General features: G+C 37.4%; 1 protein-coding gene across 1 annotated transcript in view; it reads left to right on the top strand.

Annotated features, from left to right (window-relative positions):
* Window positions 1–21049, top strand: part of STAP1 (signal transducing adaptor family member 1) — a gene marked incomplete at both ends in the record, with an annotated part of 42238 nt that extends 21189 nt beyond the window's left edge. The window contains 7 exons of the mRNA XM_080676077.1: window positions 756–869; window positions 2815–2871; window positions 5513–5685; window positions 7374–7502; window positions 13383–13452; window positions 18315–18411; window positions 21015–21049. Of these exons, the coding sequence (XP_080532203.1) occupies window positions 756–869; window positions 2815–2871; window positions 5513–5685; window positions 7374–7502; window positions 13383–13452; window positions 18315–18411; window positions 21015–21049 (675 nt within the window). The remainder of the gene's footprint in view (window positions 1–755; window positions 870–2814; window positions 2872–5512; window positions 5686–7373; window positions 7503–13382; window positions 13453–18314; window positions 18412–21014) is intronic.
* Between the last annotated feature and the right edge of the window lie 6540 nt (window positions 21050–27589).

Raw genomic sequence — 27589 nt, 5'->3', positions numbered from 1 at the left:
TTTGGCCTTTGAGCCAAATCTAGCCTGTGGCCCAATTTTGTACATTCTATGAGCTAAGATTGTTTTTACAGTTATAAAGTGTTATTAAAAAACAAAGAATTTGCAACAGAGACTTTATGTGGTCTACAAGGCCCAAAACATTTACTATCTGGCCTTTGAAGAAAAAAAATTGCTGGCCTCTGGGCCAATTAAGAAAATAACAAATCAAGCCCTAATTTGTAAGGTTTGCCAATTTCCATGGTGTAAATATTCCCAACCATGGCTGATTTCAACCTATCATGTAACCTCACTGAAAACAGAGGTGGGAAGAAAGGCTAGGTAGCACACCGTTATATAGTATGTTTAACACACAGAAATGAAGATGTAAATAACTTTAAGAGCATAGAGAATATTATGTGGTAATTAGAAAATGATTAATTTTGAATTTTAATTACCCTCCTTTTAAGTTAATTTATTTACTTATATGTTTATATAATTTAACTTTTAATAATGATTGGATTTAACAACCAGCTAGCAAAATTCCTGAAAATATAACAAATCAGCTTTTGCAAACCTGTCAAGCCAGCACCAGCATACCACCACATAATACATTTCCACATGCCCTGTGAGTTGGGAAGGGGTGACACAATGAAAACCAGAATATCATGCAAAGTATAAATCAGTTAAAAGGAAGATATTATTTGCTTTCCTTCCTACTAAAATTACTGTATGTCACCCATGAAATAATTTAATGAGATTCCCCTTTATCTTTGCAGTATGTTGACAAGTTAGACATAATAGACCTCACATGCCTTAATGAGCAGAATTCAACTGATAAGAATTGTGCAAAATTCACCCTTGTTTTGCCAAAAGAAGAAGTGCAACTGAAGGTGAGTGAGGAGATGTAATTATTCTGAAACAAGATGGGGTTATAAATAGCATTCACCTCTTCACAGCCTAGTGGCTGAGGTAAAGAGGGATTATGGGAGTGCCAAGTCCTATACTTAAATATTTCTTGCCTTTTGCCAAGAACTACGGTTTTCTAAATAAGAACTTAAAAGGGCACGTTCACTTGTTTAGTATACAAGCACATTGAAACCATATACTCTGTCCTGTGACAAAGTCAGAGATCCCACCTGGTGTTTATAAAAGTTGTCCTTGAATTGATATTCAAGAACTTGGTATTTACCGAGTTCCCAGATGATCCTGAGACATGTCCAACATATTACATGTTTGGAACTACTAAATTAGACAAACCCATATTTCACAAATTGAGGGACATTCTGCAAGACAATTGGCCTATACTCTTAAAAACTACCAGTGTGAGAAAAGCCAAAGAAAGATTGGACACCTGCTCCAATTACAGAAACTATAGAGTCATGACAACTAAACACAATGTGTGATCTGGATTGGATCCTGAATTAGAAAAGAAAAAAAAACAAGTAAGCACACAAAAACTAAAGCTATAAAGAACATTATTGAGACAATTAGAAAAATTTGAAAAAGAACTGTATATTACATATACACAATTTGTGAAGTATGGTATTAATATCTATTAATTAAAACTCTAAACTCCACACTGGCAGAAATCGGTACATTCATCACTCAAAGTGAGCCAATTAAAGTCAACCAACAACTACAGTAAAAACAAAGAGAACAACTTGCAATAGAATAAGATGCAATTGGAGCTGACCTTAAAAGCACTGGTCATTAAGCTTTAGTGTGCTACAAATCACTTGTACTTAGGAAATCCAAGCTCCACCCAATAAAACGGGGTCTCAGAATCTACATTTTAAGCAAGCTCCCTCCCCAGATGATGCTGATGTGGTGAAGAGTACAGGCAGGACTGGAGCCTAGGTTGAATTCTGGTTGTTTTATTCATTGGTTGTGTGATTGTAGATAAGTTACTTAAGTTCTTTGTGCCTTGGTTTCTATACCTGGTAGTAAATCTGCTCAGATGTAACCTTCTTACTGAAATCTATCTGGAATACTTTATTAAAATGGCAACACTTTCCCCCTCTATGGCATTCTCAATCTCTTTTACCTTGATTTTATCTTTCCATTTATTTCCTTTCTGACACCATAAAATTTACTATTATGTTTACTATTGAATGTACCCTGCTACACTGTAAACCAGTACTAGAATAGTACCTAGCACTAAAAGGTACTCAATAGATACCTGTTAAATAATTAAATCTGTAAAAAAATAATGATAGTACCTTTTGTCAAGTTGCCATGAAGATTAAATCAGATAATTCATGTGAATAGAATAGTAGCTGCTACCTATAGCACTTAATAAATGTTGGTCATATTTGTAGTTTTTAGAGCTAATAATTGTAAATTTCTAAGGACTAACAACATTGATTCCACTCGGTTTCCCCAAATTTAAGGCCAGTCATTGTTAAATACCAATTGGGGGATTAACCATAAATTGACATACTGCAGAAATAAGTGTGCTAACATTTAATTTTTTTTTGAGTTAAGTAAATTGGTATACTTTTACTTGTTTACTAACCAAAAGATATATACTCTGTCTTCTGATAAAAGAAAACAATATTGAAATATTTCATAACAAATACACTTTGGTAGTTCTACACAAAAAGAAAAATGAGTTTATTCCATTTAACTGATTCTAAGTGGTTTAAAAATTACAATTGACTTTTTAAAACAATGTGCTTCAATAGAAGAATATGCATTTTTGTTGATCTTGCTGATTTTTGATGGCATCAATATCTTGATTTTTTTCAATCATGAAATTGGGAAGTTATTTGAAATTAATAAAAGTATTAACACTCATAGTCATGCCTGTGTTCTCTTCTTTGTCTTTATCTTTAGACAGAGAACACAGAGAGTGGGGAAGAATGGAGAGGCTTCATTCTTACAATAACAGAGGTAGGAAAGACATTACTTTTGATTGATTGATTCATTCAGCAAATATTTACTGAATATTTACCATGAACCATGCAGAGTGAAAGGGGTTGAAGATATAGAAATTGAAAAAGATAGATATAAACTTTCAGACTTATTTGTGAAGTTTCTATTTTTATCGGGTGGATGGAGAGGAAGAAATAAAATAAGTAAGTAAACAAGAAAGATAATTTAAAATTGTGATTATTGCTATGAAGAAAATAAACAGGGCAGTGTGCTAACAGGCAAATAACAAGTGGTCAGGGAGATTTCCTTTTTGCTAATATCCTTTTCACACAGTGGTCCTTGTATATTCTGATATTTTAGCTTACATGGCATCCTCTAAAATACTTACACATTTAACACATATTTATAAAATGCTAAATGAGATGGATTTTGTGAATAACATAGACAATATAATAAGGAGGGACCATCAAAATAAAACCCACTTTGAAATGTTTGTTTAGTAACTCTTAAGAAAAAGGGATGTTGATCTGTTCGACTCTGTGGCATCTTATCTGAGATCAGTAGTAAGATCTACTGCTTATGGTGTACAGTTGTAGCAAGAGAACTACCACTATTTTAAATAAAGCCACTGCAGCAATTGTCTTAGAAACATGAGGTACTTTGATAATCAGCCCCAAAAGAGCACCTTATTCTCTAATACTTTTAGTGGATAAGAAAATTTTCTGTTTATTAGGGGAAGTTAAATACTAGTTAAAGCTAGTTCCTCAGTAAGGACTCTGCAGTCACATGAAATGAGCACTGCATTTTACTGATAGGCGATGGATGTTGGGTCTTTATCTTAGCCAATAACGTGTAAAAGTTAGAGGCTCAACTACCATGTGGGTAAGTCATAGGCCATAAAAAAGTAGTCCAGTTAAAGATGTGAAAGACATGTTGACTTGGGGGGAGGGAGAAACTCTTTGGGGAACTGCATTCTTTTCCTCTGTTGTGCAAAGGCAGCATTTTGGCTGTGGCATTTCTTAACACTGGGGAACAAGTATCCCAATGGTATCTGAGTAGGTGTCAGGAGTACACTAAAACCACTGGAAAAACTCAGGGTGCATCTTTCTGGTACACTAATTATACTTCATGTTTTGGTCCCCAAATTTTGTTTTCTTTTCCTTGAGGAAAGGCTGCATTATTTTTAAATTAAAATGTATGCAGGTATATTACAGAATATAAAATTTAAGTGAATTTCCAAAAGAAGACAAGGTTCCTTAAATTTTTTATGTTCGATAAATATCATTTTTGCACAATGATCCCAGGTCACTCTGTGCTATTATTAGAAGAACTTTTGTAGAAGTTTGAGAAACATAAGCTATAGTTGAAAGAGTTGAGATGTTGCTTTTGAATTAAAGAAAATGGAGTTTGAGTCTTGGTTTTACAACTTACTAGCTATGTGACCCAGAACTAGTTATTTAATCTTTCTGAGCCTGTTTTTTTTCTTTTTTCTTTTTCTTTTTGTAAAGTAAGATTACTATCTTGTAGCATTGTTGTGAGGATTTGCAATAACACATTGCTTGGGACGTAATAGGTAATAATAAGGAGTAGTTGTTTCATTAATTTTTCCTTATTTTATTTTTTTTTCTGGATTGGTATATAAGAAAATAGCCCTATTGATTATTAGTTAGCTTAGTTATCCAGATGAATATTTTTGAAACCTTTGGATTGTGTACCCTTCATAGTAAATTTTTATTTTGAATTTCATATGTATGTACATACATGTATTTTAAAATATAAACAATAATATGAATTAATTAGATAATAAGCAAATAGAAAATAAAGTTCTAATGTTTTTTTACCAATGGACTTTCTTATACACCCCCAGGAAAGCATGTACCTCACTCTGGAGATCAAGATGTTTATAGAGGAATAAATAGTGATGGAAAGATAAAATTAAATTTAAAAAAAGATGTTAATTAGACATGGCTGCCTCAAAGTGTAGGCTAGCTAGTGTCACACAAAGAACGAATTCTACCATTCAGATTACACCTTCCAAGAGCACATAGCTGGCCATAATGAGGTCTATGTTAGGGGTATAAATATAGATCAGGAGGATATAAGTTACTCAACCCAAACTACATCTCCAGAAAAGGTTAAAAAACAGTAGCAAGTAGAGCAGTAACAAAATTGTAATATGTGAATAAAACTATGAAATATATACACAAGCATACTAAAATATAGACCTCTGCTTGCTGATTCTCAGTCACCTAATGAATAGTGCCATCTCAACCCAGTGTTACCATATGGTTGGTGGCGATAATTCTAGGTTACCTGTGGGAGAGATATGCACTTTGCAGGTGCTCTGGGACTTCCCCAGCAGTGAGAAATAGTAAACTCAGAATGAAAATATGAGATCTGTTGTTATGTGAATTAGCCTGTTGTACTTTGCTTTGGGGTCTGACCAAAAGGGGCATTTCCTGGAAGAACACTGGATACCCTATGCAGGTTCTGTTTTAGGACACTTGCCCTACATCAAGATTGTCTATTCTTGATTCTACCCATCCATCTCTGTCAGGTAACTGAAGCTCCTTAGGACCAGAACAGGCTCATCTTGGCTAAAAATCAGTTAGTTATTTTGCTTTCTTTCTTGTTCGCTTACTGTTTTAATTGCTTTCAGCTGTCAGTTCCCCAACATGTGTCACTCCTTCCTGGACAAGTAATTAGACTGCATGAAGTCTTAGAGAGAGAAAAGAAAAGGAGGATTGAGACAGAGCGGCTGTCAAGTACATCTCTGGAAGAAGAGAGGGAACCAATAGAGGATTATGTGGATGTACTGAACCCTATGCCAGCGTAAGGGCACCATTAACTCCAGTTTATTTATTAGATTGTTAATGTTAATTTCTATTTGTTAAGGAGAGTTAGTCAATGACCTCATTAAACCAGGGACAATAAGCTGTCTTGTGGATAAACAGCATATTTCTGAGTGCATGCCACATTTCCTCTTCTGTGTCATGATCAACAAAATACAAAATGCAGATTTGAACCAACTCTCTTACCACACAGGAAATCCCCTTCCACCCACACTTTCAGACCAAACGTATATTCTTTCCAAATTTTAAACCTAAATAGAAACTGCTATGAGGAAGGAAGGAAGCAATATTTTTTTCACTATGCAACTCTCGGATTGACTGATTTTCTACCAGAAAATTATACCAATGAATTAAAAAAAAACCCATATATATATAGACACAGATAACAGTGGTGATAGACAGAGGGGGGAGGGGGAAGGTAGGTGGAAGTGGGCAAAGGGGGATAAATTGGGGTGGAAAGAGATTTTGCTTTGAGCAATGGGCACACAATGCAACATGCAGATGATGTTTCATTGAGTTGTACACTTGAAACCTAAATGGTTTTGTGAACCAATGTAAGTCTAATAAAATCAATTTAAAAATAAGTGAATATTCTATGCAACTGTTCAATCAGTAGGTAGTCATTGTGCTGTACTTTGAAGGCCCTGTGTAAAGTGGGTAAGGTGTTGGAAAAATGAAGAGACATAGAACACTCTGAATTCAGCAACATCTTATCTCTATTTTTTACCATTATATTGTTAAAGAATGTGACTAAGATTGTGAACCCCTTCCTCTGGAATCTTGGTCAAGTTCTCACCAGTGAAATTTGCCCTGGTACCACCTTTGACATCAAGTTCTGATTTGTGTTCTTTCTATACCTATAATCACTGAAACCTGCCCACCATAACATTTAGCTGAAACCAATGACTCATAGACTGATAGGTTAAAAGTCACAGAGTGCTTCTTTTTCTTTTATGCTCAATAAAACAATATATGTTTTTACAGATAAATAAAAAGAAGACTAAAATCATTGCTCCCCAATTAAAATATATTTGCTGTTAACATTTTGGTATATTGCATATCCTGCCATATATTTTTCTGTGACTATATATTTCATTGATTACAATATATACTATAAAAGTGGGAAGTGCTTTCTTAAAGATTTCACACGTAAAAATACCACCAATGTTATAAGAAATCCAAATTTTACCAAATGGAGTGAGTTAAGATGTACTCTTAAATATGAGTTATTTAAAAAGAAAGATGAACTACAGAAGCATGTATAGAGATGTTTTGTATCTCTGGAAAGAAACCACTAACAAATATTTTTTATCTAAGAGCCTATTATTATAAACTGAGAATGGAGATACATTGTTAATTTTTATCTTAGGTTTTCAAATGGTAATGGTGATTATATACTGACCAGTAGAAAATTTTTCAGGTCCCCTTTGGTTAGAGAAAGAGGCTTTGGAGGGATGAGGGGAGGAGGGCCATAAGCATACATATATTTATAGTGGCACAGGCTTGTAATAATAGTAATTATAATCATATCATTGCAGTTGTAATAATAAAGCTGGGGATTTTAAGAAAAGTTAACAAATGCAGTTCTTAAAGTTACTTCAGAAGCATTTTTTCAAGTCATGATCTTTATCCATTTTTAAAAAGTCTGTTTTTATTTCACCTCTGTAGATGTTTTTATGCAGTGTCTCGGAAAGAAGCAACTGAGATGCTTGAGAAGAATCCTTCATTGGGGAATATGATCCTGAGGCCTGGTAGTGACAGCAGAAACTTCTCCATCACTATCCGGCAGGAGATAGAGTATGTTTAATTAAAAACAAACAAACATATGGAACTAGTAAAAGCATAATATCACTTTAGAAAGCAGAGTCATAAAGTTCAGATCAGCATCCTCTGTGTGTTTTGTTGGGGCTAAGAATATAACCACAAAAATAGGGAGGGGGTGATATACGTATAAGTAATACTAAAGACTGAGCCAAGGCCCTAACTGGTTTGGCTCAGTGGGTAGAGCGTCGGCCTGCGGACTGAAGGGTCCCGGGTTCGATTCCGGTCAAGGGCATGTACCTTGGTTGCGGGCACATCCCTTGTGGGAGGTGTGCAGGAGGCAGCTGATCAATGTTTCTCTCTCATGGATGTTTCTAACTCTCTATCCCTCTCCCTTCCTCTCTGTAAAAAATCAATAAAATATATATATTTAAAAAAAAAAAAAAGACTGAGCCAAGGCTAATATTTGCAGTAGGGAAGAATGAGCAAATTAATTTGGTCCTGGGTATAGTTCATTCATTCATTCATTCATTCATTCCAACAAGTATTTATTGAGCAATTACTACGGACCAAGTAATATTCTAGGAACTAAGGATGCAGCAGTGAGCAAAACAACATCCCTAGTTTAAGGAAGTTTACATACTTGCAAGGAGACACAGACTATAAATAAATACGTAACCAAAAATGTCATACATATGGTAATAAGGCCTATGAAAGTAAAATAAACCAGGATGAGGGAAATGGGAATCTCAGAGGTAATAGAGAAAATTATGTGCACACTTTGGTAGCACATACACTAAAATTGGCTTGATATAGAGAAGATTAAAGATTAGCATGGCCCCTGCATAGTGTTTCATATTTAAAAAAAAGAAAGTTTTTCTAGTTGCTGTTGTTTTAATATAGAGTGGTCAGGAAAAGACTGTTTCATTAACCGGCATCTAAACAGAGACCTGAAGGAAGTGAGGGAACAAACCTCAGTGTCTGGGACAAGAGCATTCCAGGCAGCAGGTGCATATGTCCAGAGGCAGGAGAGGCTTATTTTGTTCAAGAAACAGAAAAGGCCTTGGTAATGGCAGTGGAGTGTACTAGGAGGAAGTGGTAGGAGATGAGATTCCAGAGGTGGGGTAGGGGCTGAAGTGCTAAACCCTACAGGTCATTGTGGGGACAAGGGTTTTACTCTGAATGATGTGAGAGGCCACTGGAGTGTGATGAGTAAAGAAGTGACTATGAAAAGGACCATAAGAGCCTCTTGTCAAGGTTAATAATTTCTTTCTGGTAAAACGGTTTATGCTTGATAAAGTAAGTAACATTTACATGCACAAGTTGATTTTTCTGTGTAATTAGGGTGGTTGGATCTTTTAAGGTTCACTTCAGCTCTCAGTCTATGAAAATTTGTATTGCAATAGGATCTCTAGTTTACTTAACATTTTCACAACTAATCTACATATAAATGTTTTTGTCCCATATGAAAATATTCAATAAGTGGTTCTTATTCACAAAAAAGCATAAACAGAACTTTGTTTTTTGAATTTGTTATTTTTTTCCTGAGGGTATTATTCTATTACATTTTTAAAGCTAGAATATATCTATCAATGAATCTATCTACCATAAATATCAATAACTCTAAAAAGATTAAATGTGAAGACATTGACAATGAAGAAAGGCAGTAAAAAGAAAACAATCACAGGAAAAATTAAACTTATGACATTATGGCTGCATGGCTAGTATGACCCATGGTCTAATCAGCTTTATTCACTTGCCAATTACTCTGTATACACTAGCCGTGTACATTGAATAGTGGCAAGAATGTTAGATGGTAAATCTGGTTCTGTGTGTGAAGTAAGAGAAAATGTGTGTCATGTGTGCGCATGCACGCACGCATGCACACGTGTTTTCCACAATAAATACCTATGTCAATTTAATCTTTTGGGTTTATTATTTTTTAAATTATAGACTAACATTTGGAATGAATGAGTTTCAAGAATATAATTCAGTTAGAATTTATTTATCATTTAATTGACTATCTTGAAGCAAATCCAACATAAATAAAAATTATGAATGGTCATCAAATATCAGTGAACTTAGAACTCCTGGATTTTTCTGTTTAGTATATCCTGATTAAGGAGATTATCCTTTTCCAGGGTTTAGGAAATTGAATATCACATAAAATATAGAATGTTTTTAACTGTTTACTTCCACTTTAAAAATATGAAATATACAAAACTAAATTAAAATTTATCTTGCAGATTTTTTAAAAAAGAAACCATCTAACTGCTTGGAAAGTAAACTAGATCACACAAGAGAATGATGAACTGTTTCCTTCATATTATTTTCTTGGTTGGATTGGCTGTTTGATTGATTTGCATGTGAACCCTATGTTTCTATTCTGCATGAAACAAAATCCTGAGACCTAACGGCTCTTTAAAGACTATATAGTAGCCAGATCTCTTGTAAGATAGTCTACATTAGCCCAACTTTTGCACTGTACTTTCTGTACAAATGAGCTATGAAAAATAGAGATTTTTCTTCTGTGTGGTTTTGGATGAAATGCAAGTAGTTTCTATATTTAGGATATGAACTTAATGTCACAGCTTATATGTATATTTGTATTTTATTTAAACTCATAAGAGTCAAGCAAAGGCGTTCATTTCAAAGTTATGCATTTCTAATTTTACTATACTCACTTCCAGTTTGAATTCATATGTTCATACTTTCATACAGCTGATGGTCATAAGAATATAATATTTCATAAAACTAATCATCCCCTCACCCAAAAAATTCATATTCAGAAAGCAATGAGTAAAATAGAATGGTTAAACTAGAACATTCTAACACTGTAGTCAGTATAAGCTTATTTAAACTTTGAGACATAGTTTATAACATGAAAAACATGAAAAGGTTAACATTTTTTAGATATTATTGTACATATTTTCCTTATGAGTCATATATATATATATATATATATATATATATATATATATATGCATAATATGCTAATTAGACCGAACGACCTGCTGGATGTCATTCTGGACGTCCTTCTGGACAAAGCTGTGGTGGCCGAGGCCAAGGCCGAGGGGGTTAGGAGAGATCAGGCTGGCAGTGGAGCAGTTAGGGGGTGATCAGGCCAGCAGGGGAGCAGTTAGGTATTGTTATATGTGTTCTCTAATACCTCAAAACAGGTATTTTAGAATGCCCAGATTTAATATCTTCTATTTAACAGATCACTTAATTTTAAAGGATAGCTATAGTGGAGAGTAGTAGAATTGACTACAGAGCTTCATGTGAAGACTTGGCAGAAATCTAGACTATTAGGAAGCACCTGTGTTACCCGCAAAACTAATTCATTCTCTTACAGGTTGTAGGAGAAATGTTCAGCTATGAAGTTTAGATGAGTGTGTCTGGTTAAACACTAGCTAAAAAGGACAAGTTGGTTTACAAAATATCATGAAAGTAAAAATTATCACCGTCTGTTCACATATCAGCTGTGGGAGGGAAAACTGTAGTTCTCAGGAAGAAGCAAAAGTCATTCAATGTCAAACTATCAGGTGACTTCTCTCTTGATGCAAAATATCATCCACCTTTACCCAGCTCAGTGGTGTGTGAATTCATAAGACATAAAGCTATTCGTACAACAAACTTCATAGTTTGGTTTGGTTTCCTAAAAATAATTATGACTATGTGGCAAGCTAGTAGTATAAACACTTTGGAAAGCCATTGACCAAGAAAGCAGTAGAAAATAGTTAACCAACATTCATTCCTTTGCAAAAATTGAGGTCAAAAGCTGAGAACAGGTATTTATAACCATAAGTAAGGCCACATATTCTTTTTCAAAGACAGGTTACTTCCCTTTTGAGGTCATACACATGAAACTTCAATATAGCAAATTTATCAATCTCATTTTGTCCCTCTCTCTCTATTCCTTTGGAAAACAAAATGTGAAAGAAAAACAAAGGCCTAAAATGAGAGTCAAAGCCTAAGTGACTTCAATGGAATTTTTTCTGCCATTCTGCTTCAGAACTTAGTCCTATTAGTCAGAAGTTCCAAGAGACCCTGTCAACCTTTGCTACTTTTCCTTTCACAGCTTTGCCATGAATGACAATAATGATGATATGATGGTTATTACTAACAACAATCACTGTCCCCACTTATAGGGTACCCTTTATGGGTACTGTGTCGAGTGCTTGACAAACATTTTTTTCAGACACAATAAAGACATAGACAGACAGTATTTTCCATGTTTAATGAATGAAGAGGCTGAGAATTAAAAAAAATATATACCTTAAAGGACTTTTCAAACATAATTCACAACACAGACTTATGAGCGAAGGCATTACCATCTCCATTTTATAGATGAAGAAATGAAGGCTCAGAGAGCTTACAAAATACCAGCATGTGAACCTAGATCTTCCTAGTTATAAAGGCCATGCCTTTCAAGCTTTCTATCAATCTTCCAAGTCATGATAATCATTTATTTCATAGGAATGCAGGGATTCTAAATGGATTTGGTGTGAGTTTTCATATGTAACTGTATGATTATAAGGTTGATTTTTATGGTAGAGATAAAGATAAAGCCAGAGCCAACCACCCCAACAGAGGGTACTTGTAAAACCTCCTCTAAGTGTTTTCTTCAGTCTGTAACTGATTCCTGAAGATTCAGCATTAAGAAATACTTTTTTTGCTTTTTCCCCTTTTTAGGAGGGGAGAGGGTTGGTTAGGTTTTATCCCATGTTTTAAAAGTAAAGCTCTAGAATAAACCATTGGAATAAAGTTATTAGCTGTTTCCCAACATGATATGCAATTGAGAGAAGATTTGAATGTAACAGTAGAAGAAGAAAGGGTGAGTCCCTGGAACAGAAGTGTAGTTCAGTCCTAGAGAAATGTGACCTGGAAATGGAGGAGGAGGGATGAGAAAGGTAGGAGGCTCTGCAGATAAAACTTAACCTGATAGACACTTTTGCTTTAACAGCTTCAGTAAAATGGACAGGTGTTGAAATTACTTGTCTTTCAAGCAAATGGCAGTTTAATAAATGCTGTTTACTTTTCAACATTAGCAAAAGTCTTGGTCCTGACACTGTTTCCATATGAATCAAGGGAATTCAAGGCAAACATACTATTGTTCAAAACTAAGTGGCATAGACATTGACTTATGCTCTCAGTATAAATTAGTTCTAGCAAAAAGCACTATGAGGTGGGCTCCTACAGTTTTAAAATTCAGTTTCACAAATACAGTGTGCCTGAGGCTGGAATACAAAAATAATTAGAATGTGCTTCTTGTTCTTAAGCAATTCATAGTCAATAAAATAGCACAAATTTAGTATTAGAGTGCTGTGACTATAGAAGAGGAAGACATTAACATTCATCTGTTGTATTTGCATTCTCACACCTAAGTGTTCATATAGTACCTAACACCTAGCATTTTCCATACCTCAAAGTCCAAGATGGTATATAAGCAAGCAGGAAGAATAGTCATTGAGAGCTTTCTGACTGGAGTAAAAGGTAATTTGCTTTCAGTAGTTCTTTCTATTTCTCTGTTAATATAGAGAATAAGTATTTTATTTGTATATGCCCACCTAGGATGTTATAATGATGTCTACTTTGTAAGTTTCTGACATTTAAAAGTATAATTCTGCCTAAAAGGTTGTCAGTTCTTGATTATTGTATTTATCCCTCTTATTTTTTTCTCATTGAACCAATCGATGGCCCAGGTTTCTTATATCCCTAGTATATAACTCCTCAAAAAGAATATATATAGATAACCAGGTAAATAGAAAAACAAAAAACAAAAAACCTATCATTTCCCCGCCTAGTCATTGAAATATAGGTTTTATTATACAGTTGATATTTTATACTCACTTTAGTTTGATTTCACCCGACAGTATACTCAAATGGATATTAACTTTTTTTTTTCCATTTTAGCATGCCAAGAATCAAGCACTACAAAGTGATGAGGGTAGGAAAAAACTACACTATTGAACTGGAAAAACCTGTAAGTAGCTATTTCCTTGTTGTTCATGAATTTTCTTCTGCTTCCTTCCACACTTTCCTTACAGACACAAAGAAAGGTGGAAAAGTAGACTCCTTGCCTAGGAACAGTTCTGGAAAAAAACAGCCATGTCAAGGAGCCTTGAGGTGGCAGGGTGAGAAATGAGATGCAAGAGCAGGTGGATGAGGCAGAATCCTATCTAATAAAAGAGTAATATGCAAATTGACCATCACTCCAACACACAAGATGGCTGCCCCCATGTGGCCAAAGATGGCTGCTCCCATGTAGGCACAAGATGGCCGCCACAAGATGACCAGAAGGGGGAGAGCAGTTGGGAGGAACCAGGCCTGCAAGGGAGGGCAGTTGTGGGTGATAAGGCCATCAGGGGAGGGCAGTTAGGGGTGAACAGACCAGCAGAGGAGGGAAGTTGGGGGCGACTGGGCCTACAGGGAAGGGCAGTTGGGGGGGACCCAGGCCTGCAGGGGAGAGCATTTGGGGGGTACCATGCCTTCAGGGGAGGGCAGTTAGGGGCAAACAGGCTGGCAGGGGAGCGGTTAGGCATCAATCAGGCTGGCAGGGGAGTGGTTAGAGGTGATCACACTGGCAGGCTGAAGCAGTTAGGAGTAATCAGGAAGGCAGGCAGGCGAGCAGTTGGGAGCCAGCAGTCCTGGGTTGTGAGAGAGATGTCTAACTGGCCTAAACGGGCAGTTGGACATCCCTTGAGGGGTCCCAGATTGGAGAAGGTGCAGGCTGGGCTGAGGGACACACACACCCCTGTGCATGAATTTCATGCACCGGGCCTCTAGTAGAAGATAATCTGCTAAAAATTCTTTCCATTTTTCTTTTTCTGTAAATTTTTATCAATATAGTTGTTTCAGGGAGAGAAATATATTTTGTTTAGCTGTTGTTTTATATCCTCCAAATTAAGTATTTCAATGTGCTTATTTCTTTAAATTTTATTTTTTCATTACAGTTGACATTCAATATTATTTTATGTTAGTTTCAGGTGAACAGCATTGTGGTTAGATATTTATATATTTTATGAAGTGATACTCCTGATATATCTAGTATCCACCTGGCACCATACATAGTTATTACAACATTGTTGACTACTGGTATATTCCTTATGCTGTACTTTACATCCCCATGATTCTTTTATAACTACCAATTTGTACTTTTTAATAATTTTAAAAATTAGTTTTTTTAATTTTATTTCAGAGAGAGGGAAAGAGGTATAGAAACATCAATGACGGGAAATAATAATTGTTTGGCCGCCTCCTGCACACCCCCTGCTGGGGATCAAACCCACAACCCAGGCATGTGCCCTGACCAAGAATTGAACCTTGACTTTCTGATTCATGGGTTGATGCTCAACCACTGAGCAACACTGGCCAGGTCATTTTGCATTTTCTAATAACTTTTACCTTTTTCACCCAACCCCACAATCCACCTCCCCCCTCATCTAGCAACAATCAGTTTGTTCTCTGTATCTATGAGTCTGTTTCTGTTTTGTTTGTTCATTTATTTTGTTCTTTAGATTTCACATGTAAGTGAAATCATATATTATTTGTCTTTCTGTCTGACTTATTTCACTTAGCATAATACCTTCTAGGTACATCCATGCTCTCTCAAATGGTAAGATTTCTTTTTTATGATTGAGAAATATTGCATTGTATATATATGTACTACATCTTCTTTATCCAATCATCTATTGATGGGCATTTGGGGTGCTTCCATATCTTGATTATTGGAAATACTGCTGCAATGAACATAGGGATGCAAATATCTTTTTGAATTAGTGTTTTGGATTTCTTCGGATAAAAACGCAGAAGTGAAATTGCTGGGTCATAAGGTAGTTCTATTTAATTTTTTGAGGAACTTTTATACTGTGTTCCTATAGTGGCTGCACTCTGCATTCCCACCAACAGTGCATGAGGGTTCCCCCTTCTCCACATCCTCACCAACACTTGGTTTATTGATGATAGCCATTCTGACAGGTGTGAAGTGATTGATATCTTGCAGTTTTAATTGCATTTCTGTGATGATTAGTGACATTGAGCATCATTTCATATGTCTATTGGCTATCTGTATGTCCTCTTGGGAGAAGTGTCTATTAAGGTCCTCTGTCCATTTTTTAATTGGGTTGTATTTTTTGGTGTTATTGTATGAGTTCTTTATAAATTTTGGATATTAACTCCTCATTGAATGTATTATTGGCAAATACTAGTATTTTCTCCCAATAATTAGGCCGTCTTTTTGTTTTGTTGGTTTCCTTTGTTCTGCAAAAACATTTTTGTTTGATGTAGCCCCATTTGTTTATTTTTTTTGTTGTTTCCCTTGCCCAAGGAGATATATAAAAATAAAATATATTACTAAGAGCATGTCAGATAGTTTACTGCCTATGTTTTCTTCTAGGAGTTTTATGATTTCAGGTCTTACATTTAACTCTGTAATACATTTTGAGTTTATTCTTGCATATGGTATAAGAAGGTGGTCTACTTTCATTTTAATTCATGTATCTGTCCATTTTCTCAACTCCATTTATTGAATAGACTAGCTTTACCCCATTGGATATTCTTGCCTCCTTTGATTAATTCACCATATAGGCATGGGTGTATTTCTGGGCTTTCTTCAATGTGCTTATTTCTAATGGGAAAAAAAGCTGTGAATGCTTAGTCCTCTAATACCCACCGTGCAGAATTTCAGAAATCTTCCTCTTAATAGCAACATAAGAGTAAAGAAAGGGTTTTGCCCTGGCTGGTATGGCTCAGTTGGTTGGACATCATCCAATGCACCAAAAGGTTACTGGTTTGGTTCCTGATGTGGGCATATCACCAGGCTGCTGCCTTGATCCTGGTAGGGCGAGTGCAGGAGGCAGCTGATTGATGTTTCCCTCTCAAATTTCTCTCTCTTTCTCTGTCTCCCTTCCTCTCTCTCAAAAAAAACAATACAATTTTTTTTAAAAAAAGGGGTTTGTCTTTGTCTGTAACCCCTCTTCTACCCCCAATAAATTTATCATGGGGCTAATGATATCTATATATATATAAAAGCCAAGCGACCAGAACAACTGGATGGGAATGACTGGAATGACCGGTCGCTATGACATGCACTGCGGCTGGCCAACCGGCCTGATGGGGGTGGGGCCAGCCAACCTCCCATGTCCCCTCCCCCCCGGCCGGCCTGCCCTGATCAGGGTGGGCTGGCCAGACCCCACCAGTGCATGAATTTGTGCACCGGGCCTCTAGTAATATCATAACCACTCCATATTCTGTTAGGCAGAGCTAGTACTTTACATATGCCATTTAATTTATTCTTCATCGCTACCTTGAGGTAATGCCTGTTGTACAGGTGGGAAAACTGGTATTTACACTGGTCTCAACCAATGAGATGGTAGTAACATGACCTATGGTTTGGGATGCTGAAAAAAAGGGAAGATAGGTGTGTGATCTTAGCTGCAGTGATGGGAAGATTGGACCAGGAAAGCACTATCACTTAAATGGAACCGATGGTTCTTGAAGATATTGACAATGTATTTTCTAAAATTGAGCTTCTAGCTCTCCTGCCCCTCCATGCCCATTATGTTGATCAAACAGAGAAAGGGTCAGTATGGCTGAATTTATGTTTTGACCGTAACCCTTGCAGGCATCCTCAAACTATGGCCCGCAGGCCACATGCGGCCCGCCGCGTGCCGCTGCCTGTCCTGCTTAGCAGCTGACTCGTCCCGGGCCCGCAGTGCGCATAGGAATTTGTTCATAGTTTTTTTTTTTTTTTTTAAACTATAGTCCGGCCCTCCAACGGTCTGAGGGACAGTGAACTGGCCCCCTGTTTAAAAAGTTTGAGGACCCCTGCCTTAGAGTGCAGTAGTGACCTTTGCCAAAAGTAAGGTAGCTGCTGATTCATATATCCCACTTAAACTTTTGCTATAAATGCTTCCCGGAGCTTCTCCATTCTCATGTCCATGCCTGATTGGGAGTTTTCAAAAGTTCTAATGAAGGAAGCAGAGAAGTATATTGCTGAAGGGTAACCGAAATAGCCAAGTGAATGGAAGCAATGGTCAGAGAAAAAGAATGTCTCTGCAAGTGGTGAATGGGGCACATTTATCTGTCATTAGCCCAAACAGTTCGCAGTATAAGGAAAGCTAATAGTCCGAATTATTCTTTCACCTTCCACACTCCCAAACCTTAACCCTCAAGCAGATTGTCACTTTCTAAAAATTTTTTTCCTCTTCAAGCATTACTGGGGATATTCAGCTTTAATCTGATTTTACTTGTACAAAAACACAAGTAATAGCAATGCATTTCAGTTATTCCTAGCCAAGCAAATTATCCTGTAACAATGATATTAAAATGCTAATTTCTGTTTGTTTCCAGCAAAGAAACCAACTATAATCAAATAAAGCAAAATTAAATGTACGAACATAGGAAAAACATAGGATGACTGGAAGACTAGAAAACCAGGGACTAGGAAGCAGTTACCTATAATAAACACCATCTGAGTAGAGATCTACTCTCCTTCCTTGTTCCTCTACTCTAGTTCAAATTTCAGGAATGGAGCATTTCTGACCTAACTTGAGCCACATTCTCATGCAAAAACTGGAGAAGAGCAGAGTACCTAATTATTGTCCACCAAAATGTATCCAATAGGAAAGAGGTAATACTTCAACAGGAAATCAGCTATGATTATAAGGGAGAAATAAAATGCATGGTAGGCAAAACCATTCAGTAAGCCACTGAAGAGAGGTATGGATACGATTTTCTGTAGGCCAGGTAATACACAGTAATCTCCATTAAATTTCAGTTGAGATTTCTCTTCCTCTATCTTTACACAGGAGACACTGAGCCTTCTCTCACTCTCTCTTTATACAGGTAACACTTCCAAACCTTTTTAGCGTCATTGATTATTTCATGAAGGAGACTCGAGGGAATTTACGACCATTTATATGTTCAACTGATGAAAACATTGGTATGTTCTTCATTTAATTGCTATATTAAGGAAAGCAAAGCCAAACAAAACCAAACCCTGTATATGGTTTGTCATGTCTACTAGGTAGGACTGTAGTTCTGCTTTTAAATTTATTTACCCATTTAAAAATTGTTTTTGTCACTGATCCTGTGAAAATAAGGGAGTACCACTATATCCTGGTGGATAGAGGATGGGCCCATTCTAAAGAAAAACCCTGAGGCATGTGCTACGACTATTAACTTCATGGCATTATTCTACTTGACTTTAATATCAAATTCAGAGATAAGAAGAAAACCATATATAGTCATGTAAACCAAAGAGAAAACTTAACAGTTTGGGTTTGTCAACAGTGTCAAATGCTTTAGGCACATTAAAATGGATGAGGATTAAGGAAAGACCTTGGGAATTGGCCATAAGATAGTAGATGACCTGAGAGAGGTCTTATTCAACCATAAAGGGAGAAGTCAGAGTGCAAGATAACAAGGAGTGGGTGAATGGTAAACTACAGATAAAGATTATAGATAGTAGACAGAACTATAGAATTTGTGGGGCCCCCTTGTTCATAAATAAGAATTTTAAAACAGTGATAGCGATCATTAAACCAAGCATGGGACCCTATAAAATTGTACAGTTCACATGACCACGAAACTGGCCCTGTTTGTACTTTTTTTTTTGGCAGAGCAGGACAGGCTGGTTGTGAGTTTCTCTCCATCCTTTGAAACAATCCTTGATAAATGGTCACTTGAGAAGCTATAAGCAGGACAGATAAAAATATTTCCAGCTTGTTTGGACTCAGTTATCAAAACAAGTCTCTGTTCCTATAGATTATGAGGGAAAACAACTTTGGCTGCCTGTATCCAGGCATATTTGGAAAATCTCCCTAATTAAAAGGGCAGCAAGTTTGCCCTGGCTGGGTTGCTCAGTTGGTTGGAGCGTCGTCCCGTACACCAAGAGGTTGCGGGTTTGATACCCACTTGGGGCGCATATGGGAGGCAACTGATCAATGTTTCTCTCTCTCTCTCTCAAATCAATAAAAACATATCCTTGAGTTAGGACTATATTAGTACCAGGCAGTCCTCGGTTTACGTCGGACTTGATGTATGTCGTTTTGTGGTTATGTCGCCATCTCCCATTTAATTATTAAAAAAAAGTTGTCATTTCAATGTATGTACATATGTGCTTTATGTTTATTATTTACTAGAGGCCCGGTGCATGAAATTCGTGCACGGGGGTGGGGTGGTGTGTCCGTCAGCCCAGCCTGCACCCTCTCCAATCTGGGACCCCTCAAGGGATGTCCAACTGCCCGTTTAGGCCCGATCCCATCAGGATCGGGCCTAAACGGGCAGTCGGACATCCCTCTCACAATCCAGGACTGCTGGCTCCCAACCGTTTGCCTGCCTGCCTGATTGCCCCTAACCACTTCTGCCTGCCAGCCTGATCACTCCTTAACCACTCCCATGCCAGCCTGATTGATGCCTAACTGCTCCCCTGCTGGCCCGATTGCCCCTAACTGCCCTCCCCTGCTGGCCTGGTTACCCCTAACTGCCCTCCCCTGCTGGCCTAGTCCCCCCCAACTCCCCTCCCCTGCAGGCCTCGGTCCCCAACTGCCCTCCTTTGCCAGACCAGTCACCCCTAACTGCCCTCCCCTGCTGGCCTGATCACCCACAACTGCCCTCCCCTGCCGGCCATCTAGTGTCCACATGGGGGTGGCCATCTTTGACCACATGGGGGTGACCATCTTGTGTGTTGGAGTGATGGTCAATTTGCATATTACTTTTATTATATAGGATTTACCACAAGTAAAGGTCAGGAATTGTTATCTTTCTTTTAATTTTTTTTTTACTGTTTCACTTCATTATTGCTGTGTATGTGCTCCATGTGAGTGATGTAGGTGCTTATGTAGGTGGGTTCTGACATACGGCAAAAATCGCGCTATGTCACACTGTAGGAATGTATTTCCGACGTAACCCGAGGACCTACTCTATATATAAAAAAAGGGGGACAGCAAGTAAAAAAGTTTAAGTTTTACAATATGGCTATATATCTTGTGATGCCAAATAATTAAAAAAAAGCTCAATCTGAAGGAACTTGAGAAAATTATCCAGTACAGTGTTTTACTATTGTAGGAAATCACCTGCACTCAGTACGGAAACCAACTCTCAGATGTGACCATTCAGCTTGCTTGAAAATTTCTAATTATAGTCACCTCACTGATTTTTGAGGCAGCACAGTTCACTTTTGGTCAGCTCTCAGAGAATTTTTCCTTAATATTGACTATGAAACATTTCTTCCTTTAACTTCTACATATTAATTCAATTTCTGGCTTTGAGACAACACAGGGTTTAGCCACCTGTCCCTCTCCCCCAAGTCTGTCATCTATAAATTATTGGTTCCTTCAGCACTCTCACTCTCATCTTGCTCTTCTCTGTACACTAATATCTGAGCATTTCTCTTAAAGCATAAGCACAAGGGATGAACACATTGCTATAGATATGACCAACATAATACATTACCTGGGCGTTATGCAGGTAAATACTACCTAACAGAAACCTCTGGGAATGAGCTACTAATACTATTAATGCTTTTCCCCGCTTCTTTTCCAGAGACCAAAGGATTTCCTGTAACATCTTTAAAATAAATAGAAAAAAATAGGATGGCGGGGAGGGAAATCCAATGTAATTGGCCTCCTTAATAAATGATATTGTGTCAGTTATCTAATGCTATGTAACAAACAACCCGAAAACATGCTGTGCAACAAATCATCCCTACAACATGGTGGTTAAATCAACAAACCTTTTATTTGCTCAGGATTCTGTGCATCAGCAATTTGGACTGAACCACGCTGCTCATCTGGTCTCTAAGCCTTGAGCTCAGGCTCTCCATGAGATCTCAGAGCAGTTAAGGAGAGAAGGGTAGCTACATATCCTTGGGTTAGGAATTCTAAGTTCAGAAAGTCCTCACGGAAGTTTTGACAGGGTCTGCACTTTAAAGCAAAAAAATGTTTAACAAAACCAATTTTATCATCGGCTAATTGACATAAAGACGTAAGTTTCTAAAGCATCTCATCAATGTTGTAACAGTGACAATGAACTAAACCAGTGGTCGGCAAACTCAGTCAACAGAGTGGCAAACCGCGGCACACGAGCCGCGTGTGGCTCGCGAGAGAGCCACAGTTCGCTGACCACTGAACTAAACCACACCGAGGACCTGCCTTGTTGGAGCTTTTAATACAGAAGCTGTGAAGTGAATAAGTAATTCCAAGTGTGATATGTTTTATGTACAGGGACCATATTTCTTTCTTTTAAAAATTATTTAATTTACATACAATAGTTTTGGTGTATAGTGCTACCAGTTTTGAAAACCACCACCACCACCACAACCAAGACACATAAAGTTCTATCACCTCAAAAGATGCCTTCATGTTGTTCCTTTGTAGTCAGCCCTTTTTCTTTAAAATTTACCAATTTTAAACTTTAAAAAGATATATTTTTATTGATTTCAGAGAAGAAGGGATAGAGAAAGAGAGAAATATCAATGATGAAATAGAATCATTGATCTCCCCCAACCAGGGATCCAGCAACTCAGGCATGTGCCCTGACCCGGAATTGAACCGCCATCTCCTGGTTCATAGAGGTCAATGCTCAACCACTGTACCACATCAGTTGGGCTGTAGTCAGCCCTTTTTTTATTGTCAATCTCTGGCAACCACTGATATCTTCCATTCCAACAGTTTTGCATTTTCCAGAATGTCATATAAATGGAATCACAGTATGGAATCTTTTGACACCGATTTCTTTCACTCATCATAATGTCTAGATTCACACAAGTATAGCATGTATTACTAGCTTGTTCCTTTTTTTAAAGCTGAATAGTATTTCACTGTATGGAGATACCATTTTTTTTTTTAAATCTACCTACCAATTTAAATGTATCAGGATTTCCAGTTTTTGGCAATTATTAATTAAGCTATATAAATATTATTATAAAGATTTTTGTGTGAACATAAGTCTTCATTTCACCTGGATAAATCTCTAAGAATAGTGTATGTATAACTTAATATAAAACTGCCAAACTCTTTTCACAAATGGTCCTTTCTGCATCTCTGTCATCCATGTCTTGAGCGTTCTAGTTGCATTCTCACCAGCACGTATTGTCATTAAAAAAACAAAAAAAGATTCTTATAAGTGTATAGTGGTCTCACGGTGGTTTTAATATGTATTTCCCTAATGATTATGTTAAGCATTTTTTCATGTTTTGTCAATCATATACTGATTTTGGTAAAATATCTGTTTAAGTCTTTTGTCCATATTTTCATTGGGTTGTTTTATTGTGGCTGAGTATTGACACTTCTGTGCATGTTCTAAAAACAGATCCTTTGTCAAATATGTCATTTGTGAATATTGTGTTTGGGTTTTTTTTTGTATTATTTTAATAAATAAAAAGAAGTTTTCAGTTTTGATGAAGTATAAATTATCAACTTTAGCTTGCTTTTAGTGTTGTATCTGAGAACTCTTTGACTAACCAAAACCACAAAGATTTTTTTGCTGTTTTTCTCTCCCCAGAAGTGTTATAGTCTTTTTTTTTTTGTTATAGTCTTGTGTGTTACATTTAGGTCTATGATCCACTTGCAATTAATTTTTGTTTAAGGTGTGAGGGATTCATCAAGGTTAATTTTATTGGCATTTAGGCATGTAATTGTTCAGCAACATTTGTTTAAAAAATCACCCTTTATTAAATCACATTTGCATCTTCGTAAAAAATCAACTGATCATATTTTTATGAATCACTTCCCATTTATCTATGTTCCTACCATTTGCCAATATCATGCTATCTTAATTACTATATTTTTACATCAATTCTTGATATCAGGAGGTACGAGTCCAACTTTGTTCTTTTCAACATTGTTTGGCCTAGTCTAGTTCTTTGCTTTTCAGAATAAGTTTTAGAATGAACTTATTACCTACAGAAAAGTCCTCCTGGGTTTTGATTTGGATTTTGCTATATCTGTAGATCAGTTCAAGGAGAACTGACAGAAAGATGAGTTCTCTTGGGGTTTCAGGCGCTCATGCTGCCACAGCTACAGTGCAGTGCCTGGACTAGGGGCCATCTTCAGAGCAGGAGTGGAAAAAATAGGAAATGGAAAGGGATGACAAAATGGGCTATTGATGTAAAATCCCAATACTTTTAGAAATAGAACTGGTTCAGTCTGCTTTGGGATCAGGCCAAATTACTCAACTTCCCTGCATTTCAGATTAGGAAATGACATGAACAGATGGAATTAGAGGAACACATGGAGAGAGACTCAAATAATCAGACTATCTTCTGTAGAATGACATATTTTTCTTTCAAAAGCAGAAAGGTAATAGAAGGGTGAACTGGAACAGTAAATGCGAGTGGAAATGAACTTTCTAAGAAAAATTACAAAAGGCTAAAACCTATCTTGATAAATAGTGCTGAAGTTTAAGGAAAACTGGGGAGCCCTAAATTGTTTCAGGAATTTGGGCTCATAGCTGATTGGGGCACAGTAGGAATGCTTCAGCCCTTAGCTTTAAGTTGCCTTGAACTGGGAAATGGAAGTTGCAAAGCCCTAAGGGTTAAAATCAGGCAGCTTGGAGAAAGTTAAGGTGTTTCCAAAGAAATGAGATTTTGTTTCGTGTTAACCCATGTCAGCATTCAGCGTTCTCTTGACATAAAAGGCAAGAGCAACGATGGAATCAGAATAAAGATATTACCTCAATGTATTTTTCCCAACTTCAGAAATTAAAAGCCACTTCAAAATATGATAGGGTAAATAACTTATATTAAGCTAACCAGCAAGGAAAAAATGCTCCCTACAGAAAAATTTATTAGGAACGAGGCTATAAGTCAAGGATAAAATAAGACTTAAAAAAGCATCTGACTATTCAGTATTTAATTAACTAACATTTATTAAACACACCACCAATGTTTCAAGTACAAGCAGGAAAATCAATTCATGCTGCATATCAAGAACTGCCCTTTTCCTCGACATTGGATCTTTATTTAATCAAGATTTTCCACCCACAATTTCTAGGCCAAGAACCAACCCATCATAAAAGGGCAAAGAGAGAAGTTGAAGAAAAAACTACGTATTGCATGAAATAAAACGGGAAAACCGTTTTTATGAATCTTGGTAAATGTGAAAGACAAATAGCTGGGACTTTCTCAGAACTAACCAAAGACACAAATCTAGATTCAAAGAGTTGGGGAAAAAACCCCGAACAGGCTTAATAAAAGAAATCTATATCCAGATACATAATAATTGAACTGCATAAAAGGAATGCAGATAAAGAGATTTCTCTGAAGATCTAATATTTAGCCTGACAGCTGACTAAACAGCAACAGGGGGAGTCATAAGAGAGTAGAAAAATATCTCCAACGTGCTGAAAGATAATAAACATCAAATTAGAATTTTACATTCAGCAAAAATATATTTGCAGAATGATGGCAAAATAAAGATTTTTCATACAAAAGAATCATGAGCAAGTATGCCAGAGCGTTCTTTCACAAATTAAAATTCTGAAGGAAATATTCCCAATAGAAACGTATACCAAATGGCAAGTCTGAGTTACAAAACAGAATAAAGAGCAAAGAAAGTGATATTGTGTAAGTAAATATAAACACTGATTCTATAAGCAAAATTATAAAAGTCTTGTAGAATTAAAAGACAACAGAATTAAAATGCATAACAGAGGGGAGAAACCAAGATGGTGGCATAGGTAAGCACCTAAACTGCTGTCCCGCACAACAATTTCAAAACTACAACTAAAAGACAGAACGGACACCATCCAGAACCACAGGAAAGCTGGCTGAGTGGAAATTCTACAACTAGAAGGAAAGAGGAAAGCTCATGGAGAAGGAGCGGCAAGGAGCTGAGGTACGGAGACATGCACACACAGAGAGGAAGGGCGGCGGAGTGCCTGGCTGGCTTTCTCTGGAGGGAGGGGGAAGGAAGCCCCTGACTACACTGAATTCCAGTTCCGACTGCACTGAACCTCACTTCCAGGCGAAACCCTGTGGACCCAGGCTCATACATGGGGAGTTTGGACTGTCAGGTAGAGAGAAAGGCACACGGAGACTCAGAGACTCGAAGACTTGGAGACTCAGGGGAGCCGCGGTGGCAGAGGTCTGGAGGCGGGAGTGTGCACAAAGACTGACTACGGAAGTTACCACAGGCTATCCCTAGCGGAAGGGAGACGGAAGCTCCTGACTGCACTGAAACCCAGTTCTGACTGCACTGAGCCGCAGTTCCAGGCGAGGCCCTGGGGACCCATGCTCTTATGGGGGAAATCTGGACTGTAAGGCGGAAACTCGGGAACCGCAGAATGCAGAGGTCTGGAGACTCGCGCACAGGGCAGGGCTGATGGGAAGCCAAGACTGTCTGCTCCGCCCTGAGATTCCACCCCTTCCAAGCTGAGCACAGAGGCTTTTGCAATCTGGCAAGGCTAATCCTATAAGGCAGTCTCCGGCACCAAAAATCTCCCAGTGTAGACACAGCTGATCCTCACAGCCAACTGGCCTGGAGGTCAATTCCTCCCAGTGATACCAACAATAATCAAGACTTAACTACAACAAGGTTGTACACACAGTCCACAAACGGGTGCACCAAGAGTGTCCACCTCAGGTTAACTGGGGAGGCCGACCCACTGGGCGATATAGGAAACCTAGCACACAAAGCTACCCTACCAACTCAGGGAAGCAATGAAAAATGGGGAGACGAAGAAACAGATCACAAATGAAAGAAATGGAGGAAAACAAACAACTGGATATAGAATTCAAAACCACGGTTATAAGGCTTTTCAAGAATATCCTAGAAAAGGCCGATAAATATAACGAGACCCTTGAAGATATGAAAAAGGACCAACTAGAAATTAAACATACACTGACTGAAATAAAAAATATTATACAGAGACCCAACAGCAGACTAGAGGAATGCAAGAATCAAGTCAAAGATTTGAAATACAAAGAAGGAAAAAACACTCAACCGGAAAAGCAAAAAAAAGAAAAAAGAATCCAAAAAGTTGAAGATAGTGTAAGAAGCCTCTGGGACAACTTCAAGTGTACCAACATCAGAATTATGGGGGTGCCAGAAGAGGAGAGAGAACAAGATACTGAAAACCTATTTGAAGAAATAATGACAGAAAACTTCCCCGACCTGGTGAAAGAAATAGACTTACAAGTCCAGGAAGCGCACAGAACCCCAAACAAAAGGAATCCAAAGAGAACCACACCAAGACACATCATAATTAAAATGCCAAGAGCAAAAGACAGAGAATCTTAAAAGCAGCAAGAGAAAAACAGTTAATTACCTACAAGGGAGCACCCATACGATTGTCAACTGATTTCTCAACAGAACCTATGCAGGCCAGATGGGAGTGGCAAGAAATATTCAAAGTGATGAATAGCAAGAACCTACAACCAAGATTACTCTACCCAGAAAAGCTATTATTCAGAATGGAAGGTCAGATAAAGAGCTTCACAGATAAGAAAAAGCTAAAGGAGTTCATCACCACCAAACCAGTATTATATGAAATGCTGAAAGGTATTCTTTAAGAAGAGGAAGAAAAAAAAAGTAAAGAGAAAAATTATGAACAACAAATACATATCTACCAACAAGTGTGAATTAAAAATCTGAGGAACAGAATAAACTGGTGAATATAATAGAATCAGGGGCATAGAAAGGGAGTGGACTGATAATTCTCAGGGGGAAAGGGATATGGGGGGTGCAGGAAGAGACTGGACAAAAATCGTACACCTATGGATGAGGACAGTGTGGGGGAGGTAAGGGCAAAGGGTGGGGTGGGAACCGGGTAGAGGGGAGCTATGGGGGGAAAAAGGAGAAACAATTGTAATAATCTGAACAATAAAAATTTATTAAATTAAAAAAAATGTGTAACAGAAATAGAATTATGACTATAGTATGCAAGTAGAAATTAGAGAATTATTCTAGTTATTATATCAGCAAAATAAATAATCCCAAAACTTAGTTGCATAAATAATCTGTGTTCATGGATTTTTGTGGGTCAGGTATCTGGAAGGGCACAGCAAATCTGGGGCCTGAAATCTGAAAGTTTTGCTTACGTACATGCCTGACACCTGATAATGGTAATAGGTTGGGGCTATTCTCTCCATGCGGGCTAGTTTAGGTTACCTCACAGTA

This window comes from Plecotus auritus, assembly GCF_963455305.1.
Source record: "Plecotus auritus genome assembly, chromosome: 1".
Lineage (NCBI taxonomy): Eukaryota > Metazoa > Chordata > Mammalia > Chiroptera > Vespertilionidae > Plecotus > Plecotus auritus.
This window is presented reverse-complemented; position numbering and strand designations above follow the sequence as displayed.